General features: G+C 40.9%; 2 protein-coding genes across 3 annotated transcripts; both read left to right on the top strand.

Moving 5' to 3' along the window:
- The first annotated feature begins 1,751 nt into the window (after positions 1-1,751).
- On the top strand, positions 1,752-7,226 carry psg4 (pregnancy specific beta-1-glycoprotein 4). Of its 2 annotated transcripts, none has more exons than XM_088411013.1 (8): positions 1,752-1,811; positions 2,867-3,259; positions 3,580-3,885; positions 4,781-5,044; positions 5,853-6,128; positions 6,202-6,310; positions 6,375-6,528; positions 6,692-7,226. In XM_088411013.1, the coding sequence occupies exons 1-8, from the start codon at positions 1,793-1,795 to the stop codon at positions 6,830-6,832; spliced, it is 1,662 nt and encodes a 553-aa protein (XP_088267139.1). In that variant the 5' UTR covers positions 1,752-1,792; the 3' UTR covers positions 6,833-7,226. The 2 variants fall into 2 exon arrangements, with proteins under 2 accessions (XP_088267139.1, XP_088267140.1); XM_088411014.1 differs by having other exon boundaries at positions 1,790-1,811; positions 2,870-3,259.
- Positions 7,227-7,521: 295 nt separating this feature from the next.
- Positions 7,522-17,912, top strand: xrcc1 (X-ray repair complementing 1). The gene is made up of 17 exons (XM_088411971.1): positions 7,522-7,890; positions 7,994-8,086; positions 8,416-8,520; positions 8,591-8,749; positions 9,087-9,161; positions 9,264-9,375; positions 9,477-9,580; positions 11,549-11,702; positions 12,282-12,516; positions 13,579-13,695; positions 14,839-14,920; positions 14,991-15,090; positions 15,761-15,806; positions 16,308-16,435; positions 16,510-16,600; positions 16,692-16,767; positions 17,442-17,912. The coding sequence occupies exons 1-17, from the start codon at positions 7,840-7,842 to the stop codon at positions 17,547-17,549; spliced, it is 1,836 nt and encodes a 611-aa protein (XP_088268097.1). The 5' UTR covers positions 7,522-7,839; the 3' UTR covers positions 17,550-17,912.
- Positions 17,913-18,814: the final 902 nt, after the last annotated feature.

Genomic DNA, 18,814 nt, shown 5'->3' with positions numbered 1-18,814 from the left:
AATCTAGGTAAGAGATTTCCAACGGTCCAGTGAAGGTCTTTGCTCCTCTCCCTTGGCTCTAAACATACACCCTTGTGATGTATGCTTTAATTTTGGTTTTCTGAAGCTCCGAATTCTATTTTGAGTTTCGCGTCTTCCCTTATTCGACTATTGAATTTTTACTTATCTTACAGTTTCAGTTTTGCAGAATCTCATTGCAGTACATACATTTACTTAAATTTAAATTATTAAACCTTATACAGTAACTGTACTGTTGTCCCTTTCCGTTTCCCAGCCATTTGGCTGTCGTTTCACGGAGAGCCGTGGTTATATTAGCTGCGCCCGGAAAAACTACAAACTGTGGTATCCTGGCTGGTACACAAAGGTTAAATGCCAATTCTAGGACGTTCCATTTATCTAATCGCAAATCGGTGTGACATCCACACCACTTGGAGGAGTCTTTTGAAAAATACGTATTGTGTCTTTAATGTGAAAATTTGTGTTTTGGGTTCAATCAGCCGCAAGATGAGGGTGGTCTCATAACATTCTGTAGCTTGTTTGTTTTTCCGCTAAATTTAGTTTTTATAGAGAAGTGTTTCTTGCTGAGGTGGTCTAACTACCGCTATGTTGTTCCTGTTCCTGTCTCATGTCATGTCAATGATGTCAGCGTTCTCCACTCTTTCCAAAAGCAACAATGGATTATGGGAGATTATTACTTTGAAGTGGGTGCAAAAGGGGCAAAAATGAACCGTCAATAGTCCGTATTAGAAACAGCGCATGAATTTTCGGTTTTATTTGGGACGTTTTACTTGATAGTATTATAATTGGTCAAATAAATTTTGAGGCCAATTTGATCGGACCACTTGGTGAAAATGCAAATTTAGCATGAGAGCAAGAAACTAAGGGAGGCAATATTGGTTCCATTTTCTAGAAAATTCACTGTTTTTAAGCATAAAATACAGAATAAAAATGACTATTACGCCGTGAAAGTTTTTTTTCGGATTTTAATTAAAATTTAGTTTTTTTGTGTAAATTTATGGAAAAAAACAATTCAACCTCGGGTTTTAAGCACATTACTTCTCAATGCCTAAGGGAGAAAAAACAAAAAACTATAATGCAGTCACAGATTTTCTTTGCTGCATTTTTTTTAACAGCATATATAATATTTGGTTAATGTTGACTATCTGTGTAATACACGTAAATTACTATTTTTAACTATCACTATTATTCATGTTTTACGTGTCCAATCAACGAAGGTTTGAACTTTGGGTGTGTATAAATGAGACAAACATAAGAAAATATTAATTACCGCTTGAGAAAAGTATATAGTGTATTGTGAGGGTTTTTATAGCCTTGAATAATAATTGTAAAAAAAATAAAATAAAGATGGCTACTTAGATAAATGATAAACAAGAGACCACGTCAAATGTAAATTCATCAATAGGCAAATTTATTGCTTTTGCAAGTTTCCATAAGGAATCGTCCACTCTGCGTCTGCAAATTTAAGGAAACGATGTGAGGATGACTCATGTGCGAGCGTCACGCGTTGCCACGGCAACCTGTTTCAATCACTCGCACTATCCCGCTTAATTTCAGGTAAATCACGGCAAGGCGTTATTGTCATAAATGAAGTGATAGCGCAACAAAAATTTGCACAAGAGCCATTTTGCACGTATTTTGAGTTTCAACGAGTCGTAATCGGAAAATTGCGAAATAATGCCGGTGCCCTTCATCCTAAATTTGTTTCCTCTTCCTCTTCTTGTTAAAGTGTTGGCTGAGGAGTCATCTGCATGCGGATGCCGCCGGCGCACTCATGTGGCCTCTGCTCTTTGGTGAGTTCAAAACAATTGGCTCGTTTTCTTCATATTTGTCATTTCTTTGTGTACAATTCACTTTTTTCTAGTTTTTAATCATGATTTTATGTTTTTCTTGGCCTGTACAGCACAGTTTGTCAACTTTTAAATGTGCTATATAAATAAAGCGGTATGTAAGTGTGAATACATATTTTTCATGTATTCTTTATTGTTAAAATTATTCTCAAAATCAGTGTAAATCAAATGAAATATTATGAAGTGAATAAGATGATAAAAACTAATTTAAGTGAATAAATAAAAGCCTATTTGAAAATAAGTAAATTATAAAATAAGTATATTTAATATGTAATTGAACTAACTTCTTTAATTGTAATCATTCTTATTATTTTTTATGTATTTTCCTATCTTTGTTGCTAATTAAACAAACATGTTTAAACTGGTTTACATGTGACTTTATGTGTGTATGTTTATAGACGGAAAATACACCAATATAATTGTATTACTTGGTTACGGGTTTGCTTCATATGGCCAGAAAAAAAGCCCAAAACGTTTATTTTTTTCTTTTACAAGAGTAAAAGCGGATTTTTTTAAATATATTTGGAGAAAGGGACAAATATAATCTGCCTTCGAATTGGAAATGGAGCATTTTAAATTAAACCAGATCTGATTTATGCATTTAATAATTGATTATTATTATTAATTCATCAATTTATTGTTATACATAGAAATACATAGAGACATATATAGACATGCAAATATACAATATAATATACAGAAATATTTTTTTTTAAATTTGTGCTTTTTTGATTTTGTATTGCAAAGCAGACCAAACTAGTACTGTATAATAATGTAGAGGTCATTGTTAATTGAATCAAAGTGAATCAAAAATCGATTCTGAATCGAATTGCAGACCCCAAAATTGCCATCATATAGAATCACACACACTCAAAAACACACACACACACACACACACACACACACACACACACACACACACACACACATATACAGCACATATTAAACAGTATGAATGAATTAATACTGTTGATGTAACTGTCTGCGCACCCAAACAGCAGCCATGTTTGCAGGGGTGCGGGCGGCCCCCCCGGAGCCCTCCGTACCCGATCGAGTGCCGGCAGTGGTGGGCTCGTGCGCGCTCATCCCCTGCTCCTTCACGCCTTCACCAAAGAAAGACGCAAAGGTGGACGTGCGCCTGCGCCTACGAGGTCAAGTCCCGTTGTCTTTATTCCGCCAGTCCCACGTGGCCTTCAACAGCGAAGACATGGAGGAAGTCAGCGACCACTTCCGGGGGCGTGCGTCACTGTCGGGCACGGTGGCGGAAGGCGACTGCTCGTTGAAGATTGACGGGGTCGGCGTTGAGGACAAAAGGACATTTGAGGTGTCTCTGAAGTGGGCGGGAGACTCCGCTTGGGGGAAGGCCAAGTTCTTCAATTTGGATGTTGTGGGTGAGTCCAGCGCAGCCCGTTTGAGCAGCAAATGATCATCCTCTCTCTGTGTTTCGTTTTGTTTTTAAATTGTTTTTAAATACACAATGGGGTCACAAAAATCCAGAAAGTAAAATGCGAAACTGAAAGGCTTTGGAAGCTCGAGAAGAGGAACGAAACAGACACGTTGAAGCTTTTCTACTAATAGTACTTCACCAAATGTCTCTTTTATTTTTTATTTTCTTTTGTTTGCTCGACCTTAACTGTCAGCTCGTTGATGCCGCATGTATGTCATGTGAGCGCAAAAGCATCAAGATGGCGGACGTCCGCCTCCCTTGCAGACACTCCCGAGGCGCCCGTTATCAGCGGCGTGTCGTCGGCCGCAGAAGGACAGGTGGTCACCTTCAACTGCAGCGTCAGCTACCACTGCCCATCCCGACCGCCGACCCTGCGTTGGCGGTGGGAGCGAGGAGTGCAGCCCCTCGGGAACCAGGAGGAGCGGACCCTCTACGCCCAAGACCAGCGGCCGGTGCTGCAGACCTCGCTCACCTTCAGGGTGTCGCGACGGGTAAAGTCTAGCCTACGGTGTGAGCTCAGCTACCCGAGAGCCAACATGGTGGCCGCCCTCAAGGATCTGCATGTCACATGTAAGTGAAAATTGAATATACGAGGCAAGAGCGATTTTGCCTCACAAATTCTGCCTAGAAACAAACGATGACACAGTTTGCTTGATACATGACGTATCACTAACAAAAAGCGTTTTTCTACACATTTTTTTAATTAAAAAAAAACAAAACAACAAATGTATTTTTTGGATTAACAAAAAAAAAAAAGTGTTATAAATTAAACCAAAATTTTAAGGTTGGCTTTTTGTTTGCACTGTATGTGCCCCTCATAATTCTGCCTAGCAACAAGTGACATATTATTATTATTATTATTATTATTATTATTATTCAATTTGGTTTGAAATTTACAGATGTTTTTTTTTTTGGACTCCACCAATATCTGTGTGTCATAATATTTTTGTCAACATGCCGTGGGCAAGAATAATTGCCCCCACAAATTCTGCCTTGCAATTCATGTCGGTCTAGTAAATTATTTGCGTTTTAATATATATTTTGTCTGCTTCTGATTATTAAAAAACTGAAAGAAAAAAAACAATTGAAATGTTTATTTGTGTTTCAGATACTGTTTTTAAATTCATTTTTGGTCAGACAAACTAAAAAAAAAAAATCTAAATATAGATACAGTATATAAATATCAGTATATAAAAATCCCATTTGGACATTTTTTTTGTTTGTTTTGTTTTGTTTTGTTTGTTTTTATTTTATTGCCGACTTTATTGCTCGATTGTGGAATGTAATCTGCTCAGGGGAGTGAAGAGAATAAGAATTTTATTGTGGAGTATTACTATGCATATGACAATAAAACTCCAGATTTTTTCATTTTAGAGCAAATTCTGCCTAGCAACAACTCACAAAATTCATTACAATTTTAGAACGCTGCAACTACAATCAATAACTTCCAATTCCCACTCCGCAGTCCCACCCAAAGATGTGACGGTGCACGTGCAGACCCTGACGGTGCAGGAGGGGGGCAACGCCTTGCTGGCCTGCTCGTGCAAAGCCGACCCGCCGGCGTCCGAGTACCGCTGGTCCTACATCCGCCACGGCCGCACGGTCCTCCTGGCCCAGCGCACGCACACCATCCGTCTTTACAACGTGACGCGGGACACGGCGGTCCGCTGCATGGCCGAGAACCTGGTCGGCCGCGCCCAATCGCGGACCACTGTGCTCGATGTTCAATGTAATTTTGCAATTTGGAGGCATGTGGGGAGATGCCCCAAAATATCTAAAACAGAAATGCTCAAGCCTTTTAGGGCTGCAAACAGAAAAACAAAGATGCAAGGGACACTTTTAACATTTTTATTTGATTGTAACTTATTAGAGTAAAAGTCATCAAAAATATTAGAGATTTATTTTGAAATTCTAACGCTGTCTTCCATATAACAAAATAAGACTTTTTTGTGAGCATTGGAAGCCATTTCAAAGTGCTTTTTTAATATATGGTAAATGTGGTTGATGGACTACAAATGGCCCTCGGGCTGTAGTTTGCATACCGCTGATTTAGAAGATTATTCTATGAGTCAGGAATTACTGTAAAAAAGCCATTAGTTTTTTTTTTTAATGACTTTTATCACCTTCAAAACAAAAAATAATCTGTGTGTATGGCTTGTGAATATTAAAAAATATATATATTGTTCATTGAATTGTACTAGAAAAAAACATTAAGAATATGTTGTGTTTTTTTAAACACATTTCTTCAAAAATGTCATTGGCCCAATAAAATAATGAAAAAAAAACCAAAAGAAAACTGTATGATCAACAAAAAAAGCATTTAATTGAAAAAAAAAACATAAATTAATAAATCGACCGCTACTCTGTGGAATTAAACATATTTTTTGGGAACATGACCCCCCTCCCTCCTCGATAAACAAGGAAACACTGCATTCCAGATTTTCCTACAGCCTTGAATGCATCATGATTAAGTTTCCAGTATCTTATTCGATCCGTTGATGAATACGAAATAATTCGGGGTTTCATTTTTCCCCCAGATAAGCCCGTCATCCAACGCCTCTCTTCAACTTGCGTGGTGGAGGATGGGACTCTGCGTTGCGTCTGCTCAGCCCAGTCCAACCCGCGTCCCGCCATCAGCTGGAGCATCAACGGCAGCGTCCCGCCGCGCGGCTACAACACATCGCTCTCGGCCGACGCCCTGACAGGCACCCTGCAGGGCCGCGTGGACGGGGGGCCGCAGACGGTCACCTGCTTGGCCCTCAACGCCCTCGGGAACGACTCGGCGACACTGTTGCAGAACCCTGCAGGCGGCGGTGAGTTCAAATACACGCTGTGGGAATTCTAACGATCATCACAAACAGAAGCATTTTTTGGCCCCTTGTTTAGACTCCTGGCTGTTGCTGTGGTTTTTGGTACCCACCGCCGCCATCATCCTGTCCGGCATCTCCCTGGCCGTTCTCTTTTTCCACTTCTGTTATCGAAAGAAGTCCGGCAAGTAAGTCAATAATCTGAGCGCCGCTCTCAATTTAAAGCACGTGTCTCATTGTCCATCCCCTCAGACACATGCTGAGCGGATGTCCCTCCGGTCCTGGACTGTACCAGGCCCGCATGCCGGTCTATATCAACTGCGCCGAGGTGAGCCATGTGTACACCAACGGAAGCTACCAGCTGCTCTACCAGAACTGCACGCCGCGCTTTGTGCGCAATAAGCAAGTATGCCAGTAACACTCAAGCACAGTGGTTATTAATACAGCACAAATATATATATATATATATATATATATATATATATATATATATATATATATATATATATATATATATATATATATATATATATATATATCCACATTTGTGGTCTTCCTCAAATAAATAGGTGCGACGAATGGGCAGGAGAGGTGGCGAGAGAAGGCGAGTAGATCAACGTGGAGGCGTGGAAACCCAAGTCCCCGCCAGAGAGGTGCAAGGCCCCATAGCGGCTGATCCGGAATCAGCCATCTACCTGGAGGTCCTCTAAAAGGATGAATAGCCTGTGATGTTCCTCTGCACTCTGTTTTATTTATGGGACAGACAAATAGCTTTGATGGCCAGTTTGTCTCATTTTATTTGATTTGACCTGCTCCTATGCAGACAAAGTGGTTCTTGTGAAGATGTTTTATGTTCCTCAGCAAGATGGAAACTGTAAAAAAAAAAAAAAAAAAAAAGCTTCAGTGCAGGACACAGCTTATCACAATGACTGATTTTTTTTCTGCTAAAATGTAATATTGAATGGACACATTCTGGCATTCTCTGTACTATTAAAATGTCACCTAAAATACTAATTATAAAAATACTACAGTGAGAGTATTGCTTCCTGAATGGATTTAATTAAAATGATCAAATAAAACAAAATTTAAAACTAAAAATCAAAATGACCAAACTTTTTTTGCTGCTGTTTTGCCTCATGCTGCTGTAAACAAAAACTTGTTTGCAAAATCATATCCAAGAAAAACTAGTGACCCAACAAACAAATTTTATCACAAGCACAACGAAGTTGAACTAATAATTGCTAAGATTACAAAATCAAATTTTTCCATTCGAGGTATTCAGACTTGCAATACGCTACTAGATCAACTAGCGGCAGTAACTAACAAAGTGACACGTGTTTCGATAACGAAAAAGAAAACGCGTCTTTTGATTGGCTGTAATTCCCGGAAGTAGCGTCACAATAACACGAAGGGTTTTCGGTGGGAAAATGACTCCTGCACGGTGTGCGAGTTTTTATAATATTGCATAACCGCCTGTTGAGCGCAAGTCTATGCCGAGTGTATGTAGTTTGAAATTGGATTTGAATATTGTGATATTTTAAGGAATTTATTTTGGGGGGGGGGTCTTTCTTTGTTGTTCGCTAGCTTGCTAGCATTATACAACCGCGACGTGTTTTATCGCGGTCAAAGTACTAGTTTCTTATGTGGATGAGTGTCGAGGAAGTTACGTTTAGCGTAACCACTTAAAAGGTGTTTGTTTAACTAAAAAGTTTCAGCAATGCCTGAAATCAAACTCCAGCACGTTGTGTCGTGCAGCTCCGAGGACAATGTAAGTACAATGTCTCGCTGGTGTTGTAAGAAGCTTCATTTAAACTGCCGTAAAGTTGTTGTTTGTAAGCATGAATTTACGTCTCCCTTGTGGTAAACAATAGACCCACAAGGCGGACAACTTGCTGAGTTCGGACACGTACAGAAAGTGGAAAGCTGCTCGGACTGGAGAGAAGCAGACGTCAGTCATTCTGCAGGTGACATTTTTTCGTGGGTTGCCTTTGTCGACGTCACTTCCGTCTGTTATGAACGATGTCATGGGCGCATGAATGAACTTTTATTTGGTCCCTTGGGATGCTGTAGTGTTTGTGCTTCTATGAAAATTTAAATGAATTAAAAAAACATTTCAAAATTTTCCCCTTGGGGCTTCAGCCAAATGGCAGCCATCTTATGTTGCCGCTGCCATTTTTTTTCTGAATGCACTCTGTTAGACATAGAAACCAGCTAAGTGTGGCCTTACTGTATGTGCAGATTCAATCAAACAGGGACTCTGCTTCTTATCTATTTCCTTTTCTGGCATTTCTAGTTTGAGAAGGAGGAGCAGGTTCACAGCATTGACATTGGAAACGAAGGCTCGGCGTTCGTGGAGGTTCTCGTGGGGAACTCCGCCGTCAGAGAGACGGACTATGAGGTACCCGATTAAAGCGCATCTCCTCCTGCTGATATGGTCTTGTGTCATTTTCTATTATTTGTGTTTTCAGGTGTTGCTGGTCACATCGTCCTTCATGTCACCCACGGAGAGTCGTAACGGCACCAACATGAACCGGGTGCGCTTTTTTGGACCCGGACTGCTGCAGAAGAGCACGACGCAGGAGAAGTGGGACCGGGTGAAAATAGTCTGCAGCCAGCCTTACAGTAAAGTAAGACTCTCGTGAAGCGGAGAATATTCATGCTGTGTAAAACATATTTATCAGAGATGAGCAACTTTAATTTTTTTCACCGGGCCTTCTTTCGTTAGAGCCCCGCCCCCTTTCTTGCATCGTCAGCCCATAATTTTTTCAAACCTGACGAAATTGTAATTGTGAGTCCGTCTGCATTTTTGGCCAACCATACACCACTACTAGAAGGTGACATATGATGATGATTTTTTTCAGTTTCGTCATTTGTCTTTCTCTGTCCACACTCATAATATTTGCTCTTTTTTATTATTTACACTGAATTTATAATTAAATGCAAACGTGTTTATGTCCCTTGTAGAACATAGCGTATGGACTGGCCTTCATCAAGTTCCATTCGCCACCGGACAAAAACGACCCTCCAGTCACATCGCCAGTAACACACCTATACTGTTATTGATTCGCTTATTTATTTTTTTACTTGAACTTCTCTTCTATTTTTCAACTTTATGTTCCCCGCTTCTCTCTCAATGAGCAGAAATTGACCAAACTGGGTCAGTTCCGGCTGAAAGAAGAAAATTCCGCCTCAGGCTCCAGCATCCAGCCCGGCAGTCTCTTCTTCAGCGCCAAGTCCAGTTCTTCACCCAAAGGCAAATACATTTACCTATATTCAGCTTTTTTAATGAAGGCCGTTTGTAGGACAGCGAAAGAAAACGATGTTCATCCAATGCTTTTCGTTTTCGTCTCGTAGCGTCGCCACAGAGTAACAAGTTGAGCTATGCCGCCGCTGCTTTACAGGCCACCGGGCCCACCTCCCCGGCGAACGTTCCTCCACCATCCTCTACCTCACCACAGGTACTAAGCACCATCCTCCATCCCAACATTTCCATTGATGTATTTTGTGTTTGGCTGGGCTGCAATTCACTTTGCTGTCTTGCTGAGACACAATGGACGCTGGACACAAATGAATAGGCTTGGTTTTGGGAAAATGAGACAAAAAACAATGCAGCTCACTGCAAAATACGTTTCACCATCTTCATTCTAGACGATAGTGCCTCTCTTTTATCAGATAGTGTAGTGCAAACCGAGCAATGCTTAAAAGTGGCTCTGGATCATACCCTAGCCGAGCTAATCATGTTATAAGAAGGCGTAATTATTATGTCAATTAATGCCATTGTTCCGTCGCTGCGGCAGATATGTTCAGAACCTCTAGAAAAGATTTGATTGGTTAAACTTGAAGGCTGGGCAACCACTTCAAAGAACAAGTAACGGAGCACAATGAAAAGCCGATTTTCCAAAACGGCGCCTTTTCCGACAGTAAGGCATGTTGATCTTCAATTCGCAGTTGCTCGGCAACTGAGGGTCACAAACTCATTGATCGCTTTTGTTGATGTGCGCTTTTATTTCATGGGGCTCTGCAGCATTTGGGTGCGTTGCAGGTTCTTTACCTGGACTCTTGAGCAACTTGGTTCGGAGCTGGCAGTTGCTGCCGATGCTGAAGTTTGTCCTCAGACTATGAATGTGGGGAAAAAAAAGACATTTTGTTGTCCTTGACGGTACTGTAGTGCGGCACTTTACAATTGCTGCCTGCTTAGGACTTAATGGCGTCGTTTTGCCGTTCATTCAGGCGACGCCTGGGGATAATCGGCGAGAGTCCTTCAGGAGTAGCTGCCCTTTCTATCTATTCTTACTCGCCACAAAAGGCAGTTCGGTCATGTCATCTGTTACACTTTTAGAGTGAATTTGTGTTTCACCGTTTATTTTGCTCTATTATGGTAGCACACGGGTTCATTTTTCTTCATTTATTAAAGGAGACATATTGGCCATTAAAACATCCCAAATATGGCAAATGTTTTGATTTTGAAATTAGAGATCTGACTTTTTTTTTTTTAAATACTTGCATTAAAAATATCAAGACATCCTTTTACGTCAACAGAAAAGCTATCAAAGGAAAGGGAAGGGGGCAGAGAAAATGTTTGGGAAATTTAAAAAAAATATCCCTAACCACACTCTGCTAGAATGCCTAAAATTGCCTGTCAGGTTCCTTCTTTTTTTCCCTTAAATGACTGGCATTAAAAGAGTTAATGACAATTTGCTATTTGTCTCATTTTAATTTCTTATACATAATCATTAAACTGATCCAAGAGAGAGACCAATACTAGCGTCATACTATCGACTGCGATCGCAAGTACCGATACCTTGAAATAAAGCCGCCATCAGCCCGATACCGATACTTGGTCTCGGTATTCGCCCAACCCTATTAAATGTATAAATACATAAACGTTAACCTTCAAAAGACATCCCTACCCTCTAAATTTGCGTATTTCCCTTCAAAGGGGCAACTAACATATTTGCAACCAGCCAAACAAATTGTATCCTTGTTTATCCTTAAAAAAATAGAAAAGAAGAAGAGCTCATTACCAATGGCACAATTTATTAATTCAAATCTTGACTTCTTAAAACCATACTGAACCCTCAAACTGGTTATGAAGCTATGCCGACTCGTGTTAACGTGACGCTTTTTTTTTCATGCCGCACTTCATCCAAGATGAAGCTTTCGAAGACATTTTCAGAAACAGGCGGTTCTCAGACCGTTTATTTGGTTGTGTAATTTCACGCTTGATGGGGAGGCAGGCTCCTCAGAGACCCAATATAACTAATTTCCTTCTACATTACATTATATTGATGAGAGAGGTGGGTATAAGCACTGCAGGATATCACCTCCCCACATTTGTCGTCAAAACCGCTCAAGCACGAATGAATTTAGAGCTTCGTGACCGTGTGACCAAAAAAATCCTAACATTTATCAACCTACCTTTCTAGGCACCTGCAAAGAGAAAGTTTGAGTTCAGCAAAGAGCGTCAGTCAGCTCCGGGTCCCCCTCCCGCTAAGAAGAGCAGCTCAGGAAGCTCCCCGGAATTCAAACCCGCAACTCCCAAAGTCAAGCCCGGCACGCCAAGTCCAGGCGCCTCCAAAGGTAAAGCCCGCCACCACTTACCGTATTTCTCCAAGTACAAGTCGAGTTTTTTTTCCCCCCTCATTTTTAACCCTCATATTAGTGGTTTCGACTAAAAAAAACAATTTTGTCCAGCTATCCATGTTTGAATAACATTAATATGAATGCAAAATAAGTAATATTTCATGTACAAGGCTTAAAATGATTAAATATACCTGAATTCGAAGTAGCATGCAGCCGTTTTAGAGTGTTTGTATGGAACATCGCAAAAAGCGCACTTTCGTCAAGCGCCACTTTAATATATATAATATATATTAATAATAATAATATATATAATAAGGCTCATGCTAGCTACATGGCTCATTTTTTTCAACTTTTTGAGCACAGTCGATGGCATCTTTTCTGTTCTATTTCATAGTTGTTCACACTTTGAACAGATTCTGACATTTGCTTTACTGGTGGATTGCCCCCCTGGTGGCTGGTAAAAATAAACTGCAGATAAGCCGCACTGGACTATATGCGCAGGGCTCAAATCATAGAAAAGTTGCCGTTTATCGTCTGAAATGCGTTTGCATATTTTTTCGACCTCTGCATTTGCAGCCTCACCAGCGACGTCGTCCGCCGAAAAGAAACGCCAGCATTTGGCCAAAGCTAAAGAGCAGCCGCCAAAAGGCGCAAAGACTCCCGAGCAAGTGCCCTTCAAGCGTATCATGGAGGGAGTGGTATTCGTCCTCAGCGGCTTCCAGAACCCCTTCAGGGGCGAGTTGAGGGAAAAGGCTCTGGAAATGGGAGCCAAGTACCGGCCCGACTGGACCCCCGACTCAACGCACCTCATGTGAGTGTCCTGATGCATCCGCGCACACCGCCGCCAAAACTCGTCCAGGCTGCGTTAAAGTGCAAGTCAAGTGCAAAATCTTCTTCACAATATGTTACATGCAGACCCACTAAGTCTAAACACTGCATTCAAAACTCAATGGTAATCAGACTGCATACAACATGGTACTGTAAAGAACATTTTCAAGTTCTTTAAATTTTTCGCTCCTGATTTATTCTGTTTAAAGGGTTAGGTTTGGTTTCGATTGTTAGGTTAGGTTTAAGTTGTCTGAAGTCCTTGAAAACGTTTGCTTGCTTACAAGTGCGTTATTATACACACATACAACATATAAAAGTAAAAAAAAAAAAACGGGAACGGGAAGGGAAAACAGTACAGTTAGAAGTAAAAATGTATCCTACAGTAATATTTGATTTTAATTAATGAATTCTCACAAAATATTTAAACATATATATTATTTTTTAAATTAGTTTTGATTCTACTTATTTATATATTTTACATTAAACCAATACATGTTCCACACGTTTTTTAAATTGGTTTTAGTCACAGATCTCCCTAAAAAAAAATCTGTGGTGCGATTTATTCCAATTCTCTTCAGAGAACTTTAGATTTATTAGTTCTTGTTTGTATTTGTCGAAATTTTCAACAATAGTTACCTGCATTTAAAAACATTCAATGACCAACTAGCATTTCATTGCCAATAATTGTAATACTCTTTGTAAAGTATTCATTTTTGAATATCAACAAAATCCATTAAACTGTCTTTTTTCCCGTTCCCTTTCTACCCTAACTTTGAATGTCATAGTCAAAAGGTGCTCATTCACCAATTTGCATATTATTGCTCTTGAAAGTTCTAAAATACACGGAGCAGAAAAACAGCTTTCGGTTCGACTCTGTGCCCCTGTGAACGTCGTCTCTTATTTGGCTATTTATGGTGTTCGCATCCCAGCGTCTTAGAGCTTCATTTGAAATGAGGCACGAAGAAGGCGTGTCAGAACATTGGCCTTCGCTGCTCTCATCTAATCCTCTGCCTTCGTGTGTGTGTACGTCCTCATTAATGTCCAGCTGTGCCTTCGCTAACACCCCCAAGTACAGCCAGGTGAAGTCAGCGGGCGGCATGATCGTGCGCAAGGAATGGGTGCTCGACTGCCATAAAAGGAAACAGAAGCTCTCCTACAAGAGGTGAGCAACAAGCAAACGGCGTGTGCTCCGAAAAATTTGAAAGGCGTAAAAGAGTTCCTTCAGCGCCATATTTGATGTTTTATTTTTCCCCAAATCAATCCCAGCAGTCTCGGTTCGCTTCATTTGCAACATGGCGCCCACCCGCTGCAGCTCTCGCAAGCTGAATAATGGAGCAAAAGTCTCATCTCCCGCTCGAAATTCGATGCAGAGATGCAAGGCTGTGCTAATACGGCGGAGTCGGCCTTTTTCATTTAGACTGAGATCATTATGGTGACATCGTGGTAAAATATAACACTTTACCACCAAGCTCCTCCGTGCGAAAGTGCTCAACTTTTGTAATTACGGTTCTCTACTTCCTTCAAATCCAGTGGCAACTCAATGAACAGTCCGTAATGAGGCGTTAGATTAGAAAGGCTAGGACGCCCTCTGCTGAGGACACTACGACTTCGTAAGGTAGCTCCAACGAGTCCAAAGATATGGACCAAAAACAAATGTCCCCGACAGTGGACACAAATGAATCGGCTGGCTCTCAGGAGGATCACATATCCCTCGTACGATTATTCTGTCCTCTTGACTCTTTCGTCCACTATTTCCCGTACAATAATAAACCCACAGACATGAAAATTCAATGGAATCTCGCGCACTGCCTCCCAATGGATAAGACGTAACGAAGCCGCAATGATGCCATCTTATCTATTGCCAAAGACACGTACGTCCCCCTCAGTTCCACCCACGCCCCCTCTCTCTATTGTGCCCCCCCGTGCTTTGATAACATTCCCTTTATTTGGCGGCCGCATCTGCTATGCTTAATTAAAGGCAGCACTTACGTTTGATGGCGTGGAGGGCCCGCACGGACACTCCAGTCGCCAACGTCACAATACAAGTGACTGCTACTCAAAATGAAGCACGGCAGTAATTATGCAGTCGCACGGACGCCGTTATGCGACATGTCTAAAGATATGCCTGACCACCTTCCTTATATGGAATTAATAAGCACTAGACTTTACGCCGATCTGATAGCGGAAGAGTGGAGCAGCTCTAAACCCTCTGCTGGATCGTAGCATCGCTGCTATTTGCAGATGATGTGGTGCTGTTGGCTTCATGACCTGCTTTTTTTTTTTTTTTCGTTTGTGCGCCTGACAGATATTTAATGGATGGCGCCGAGTCGAGCTCAGAGAGCGAAATGGAGGCAGACGACCAGAGTGAGGAGGAAGACAGCGCAAAGGTACGCTTCCAAGAGGATGAAACCAATCGTGGAATCTTTGCTCAGTGGCTCCTTATCCGGCCTGTTGCAGACGCCGCAGAAGAAGCCGAGGCCAGCCGCTTCCAAAAAGGAGGCGGAGCCAGCAAACATAGACGAGTACGGCGGCTCCACCGATGAGGATGACGAGCCAGGTTGGTGACAATCAAACATCAGAAGACAAAGTTGGACCAATAATACCATTTATTTAAACGTTATACTATAACTACACAGACGTCGATGGTGGTTTCACTTTGTGTTAGCTTTAAGCTCGTATACCTTTGGAAGACACTTACGTCACGAGTTCTTTTTCATGCTTAGTTTGTTGCGTATGAAACTTACTCTGAGATTGGCAATGAACTGCTTGAAGCAAGCGCACTCGGCCTTTTGCTGCCTGCCAAACTGATTATGTTCCCGCAAGGTGCTCGTCTGTACAATTGGTGGTTGACGTGGTAGCTCTGCACTGTCGTCATCTTTCTGCAACACACTCAACTAGCTAGCGCGGATCCAATAGCCGTGACACAACTTGGGCATGTTTCACACTTCTATGTTAATTCCGGGCCACAAGTGATGTGGGTGAAGAGGCGCTATAAAAACGCCGACGAGAGATGCCGTATTTTAATCATCCTGTTAACAGCTGCCTTTGTCATGTCAATCTCTGTTTTTACTCTTTTTGCCGCCGCTTGAGCGCCAAATTCATGACACGCCTTTAATTCCCCGAAAGGAGAGACTTGCTTATGTTGAAAATGAACTTTGCTCCAGCGGTCCAGAAAGATGGGGGGAAAAAAAAGGTTCGTTTTGACTGAGAAACACTTGGGTTCACAGGTGCTGACGATGACTCTGCGGCTGACACAGAGGATGAACTGCAAAGGTAAACACTCAAATAACATTACACACACACACGCTCACATATATATATATATATATCTATATATAAATATATATATATATATATATATATATATATTTATATATATATATATATATATATATATATATATATATATATATATATATATATATATATATATATATATATATATATATGTGAGCGTGTGTGTGTGTGTAATGTTATTTGAGTATATATATGTGTGTGTGTGTGTGTGTTTATATATATATATATATATATATATATATATATATATATATATATATATATGTGTATGTATGTATGTATGTATGTGTGTATATGTATATATATGTATAAATGTGTGTGTGTGTGTGTGTGTGTGGCTGAAAACCTGTCCTTGTTTGAAACCCTACTTTGAAAGCCCAGCCCTTGCTTTCAAAGCCTTCTTGAAACCATAACGCTGAAATCCTTCTTTGAAACACAAACTGGCATCAAACCTCTATCTTGCATTTGTCATGTCAGGGTGGAGAGCGAGAACAAACAGAAGAAGAAAATAACGGCCAAGCAGGAAGAGGATCCCTACGGCGGTTCCACGGACGAGAACACGGACGCCGAACAGGAGCAGGATTACCCCATCCCGGATCTGCCAGGTTTTTCTCGGCGTCCTCAGCCGCTCCGATTCAATCTGACATCCTCGCTGATGTTGTCTTTTGATTTCTGGCAGACTACCTGATCGGCAAGCACTTTTTCCTCTACGGGAAGTTCCCCAGCAACGAGAGGCGACTACTGACGCGCTACATCACCGCCTTCAATGGGTAACATCTCGATTGGTTTGAGGGTTCCGCTTTCAGGCAAAGGAGGCGCATCTCTAATTTGATCCTCATACGTTACCGTCCTCCCTCACAGCGTCCTGGAGGACTACATGTCGGACACGGTCCACTTTGTGGTGACCAGCGAAGGATGGCATGACTCTTTTGAGGACGTGAGTGCAGTCCTTATTTGGGAATATCAATGGAAATTCAAATCGTGTGTGTGTGTTGATATATGAGAAGGTGTGTACGAAGTTAAATGGGTTCGACTCGTCAAACATGTTCTGAACTTGTGTTAGGCAGTGAGACATTTATGCTGTCAATTTTTGTCTTCATCTTATACAATATACAATGTTGGGAGTTAATAATTTAGCGTCTATAAATAGTTAATAATAGTGGTTCTTGAAGAGAGCCCTGCGGTACTCCATTTATGCATTTATAAATATATCCTCCTTGCATGCAGTCTATTTGTTTTTGTCCACTTGTGTCTTAGCAAGACAGCTAATTTATATCCACACACACATAAATATAACCTCCTTAGACGGAGCCTCGTCATTTTGGTCCTCTTCAAGTTAACTAATTTCATTAAATCCCAACCAAACACACGAGTCGTCAATCGAAAGGCAAGGAAGTCCTCTACTAAATACACTAGGACTAGTTTAGCTTAATGGAGTCAAATGATGTAAACCAAAAACAAATGTGAACACAAATGAATAGGCTAGGTCTCAAGAGGATGCACTGTCTGTAAAGCACAAATAGTAGTGGTTCCAGAAGAGAACCCTGTGGTACTCCGTGTGAAGGTGGCATTGCCTGATGCTCATCCATTTTCATCCGGGACAATTTTTAGGCGCTGATGGACAACGGCAACCTGAACTTTGTCAAGCCGGCTTGGATCTACGCCATCAACCAGCGTCAGAAGCTGCTGCCCTACCAGCCGTACACTGTGGTGCCATGAAAAAGACATCTTTTTTTGTGTTCTTGTTTGATTTCATTAAGCGCAGTTAGTTTCGTTCCTTTTGACTTTTTCAGTGTGAAAGTCACATCAACATGAACTCCCAACTCATTTGTTGGACATTTTTCTGGAAGACTTCATTTGACCTGCCTTCGGTTTCCTGACCTGGAAAATTTCTTTTGGCTGCCACGCTGCAACTATAGCAATGATAAGATGCAAATTCATCCAATTTCTTATGAGGATGACTTTCAGGTTCGATACAAGTGGCTTTTGTAATACCTTTTGCGTCATGTTGCTCGACAGAGAAAAGAGACGTGTGAGGCGACCTCGACCGTTTCAATAAATATTTTTGCTTAAATATAACAACATAGATTCTCAGAAATTATTATTTTTTGGATTTGTCATTTTTTTCCATTGCCGTGCTGATTTCTGTGGAATTATACATTTTTGTGTGTGGGCTTTACCCCAAGCTTCTCATATAGGAGGATTTTTTTGCACAAGTGTTTTTTTTTTTTAAGTATTTGACCATTTCAGATGAATTTTCTACCATTTTGGTTTGACTTTGCAGTTAGTTTTGTATTTTTGTGGAGGTTTGAGTCAGGAGTCTTTTACTATTTTTGCATATTTGTACATCAGTTTGTGGATGGAGTGAGGTAATATTGTGACCCCCCCCCCCCCAATTCTGAAATTGTCTTTCGCCTGCTTGTGAGCTTGTTTTTTTGTCTTTGTTTACAGCTTTCTTGGCTGCTGTTTCTGAATGTACTCCCCAGGGACCTTCGCAGGTCAGCTCCACTTGTTTGCAGAGGATTACGAGGATGCTTCGAGGCGAAGCAAAGGCTGGCGGCGAAAAACATGAAGTTAGGATTCTCATTAGGGGTGAAACTTTTATTTGGCCTTGTGCAACTTCTATATAAAACCAAAGACATGGAGAACCATCATCACCTCATTTTCAAAAGAGGTGTTGAGAAACATTTGATTCTAGGTTTCGTTATTCCCATTACACTTGCACAAATACAATGCGTTTTTTTTTTCATTTCATAGCCCCAGATGGTCCAAAAAACATACAAACACAATGAGCAACGGTTACATCTAAACTGTAATATGTATTTTAGTTGACAGAGAAGTCAATCCCTCCCCAAAAACAAATCTTAAATTAGTTGAACTACAAGTCAACAGTAGGTGACAAAATGGCCGCCTCATTAGTTGGGTTAAAATGAGGGGATTTTTTCTGCATTTGCAATTTTTTTTTACAATCAACAAAACTTGTG

The sequence above is a fragment of the Hippichthys cyanospilos genome, chromosome 3, assembly GCF_059441005.1.
Source record: "Hippichthys cyanospilos isolate Australia breed blue-spotted pipefish chromosome 3, RoL_Hcya_1.0, whole genome shotgun sequence".
Classification (NCBI taxonomy): domain Eukaryota; kingdom Metazoa; phylum Chordata; class Actinopteri; order Syngnathiformes; family Syngnathidae; genus Hippichthys; species Hippichthys cyanospilos.
Note: the sequence above shows the minus strand (reverse complement) of the source record. Positions and strands in the feature narration are given on the sequence as shown.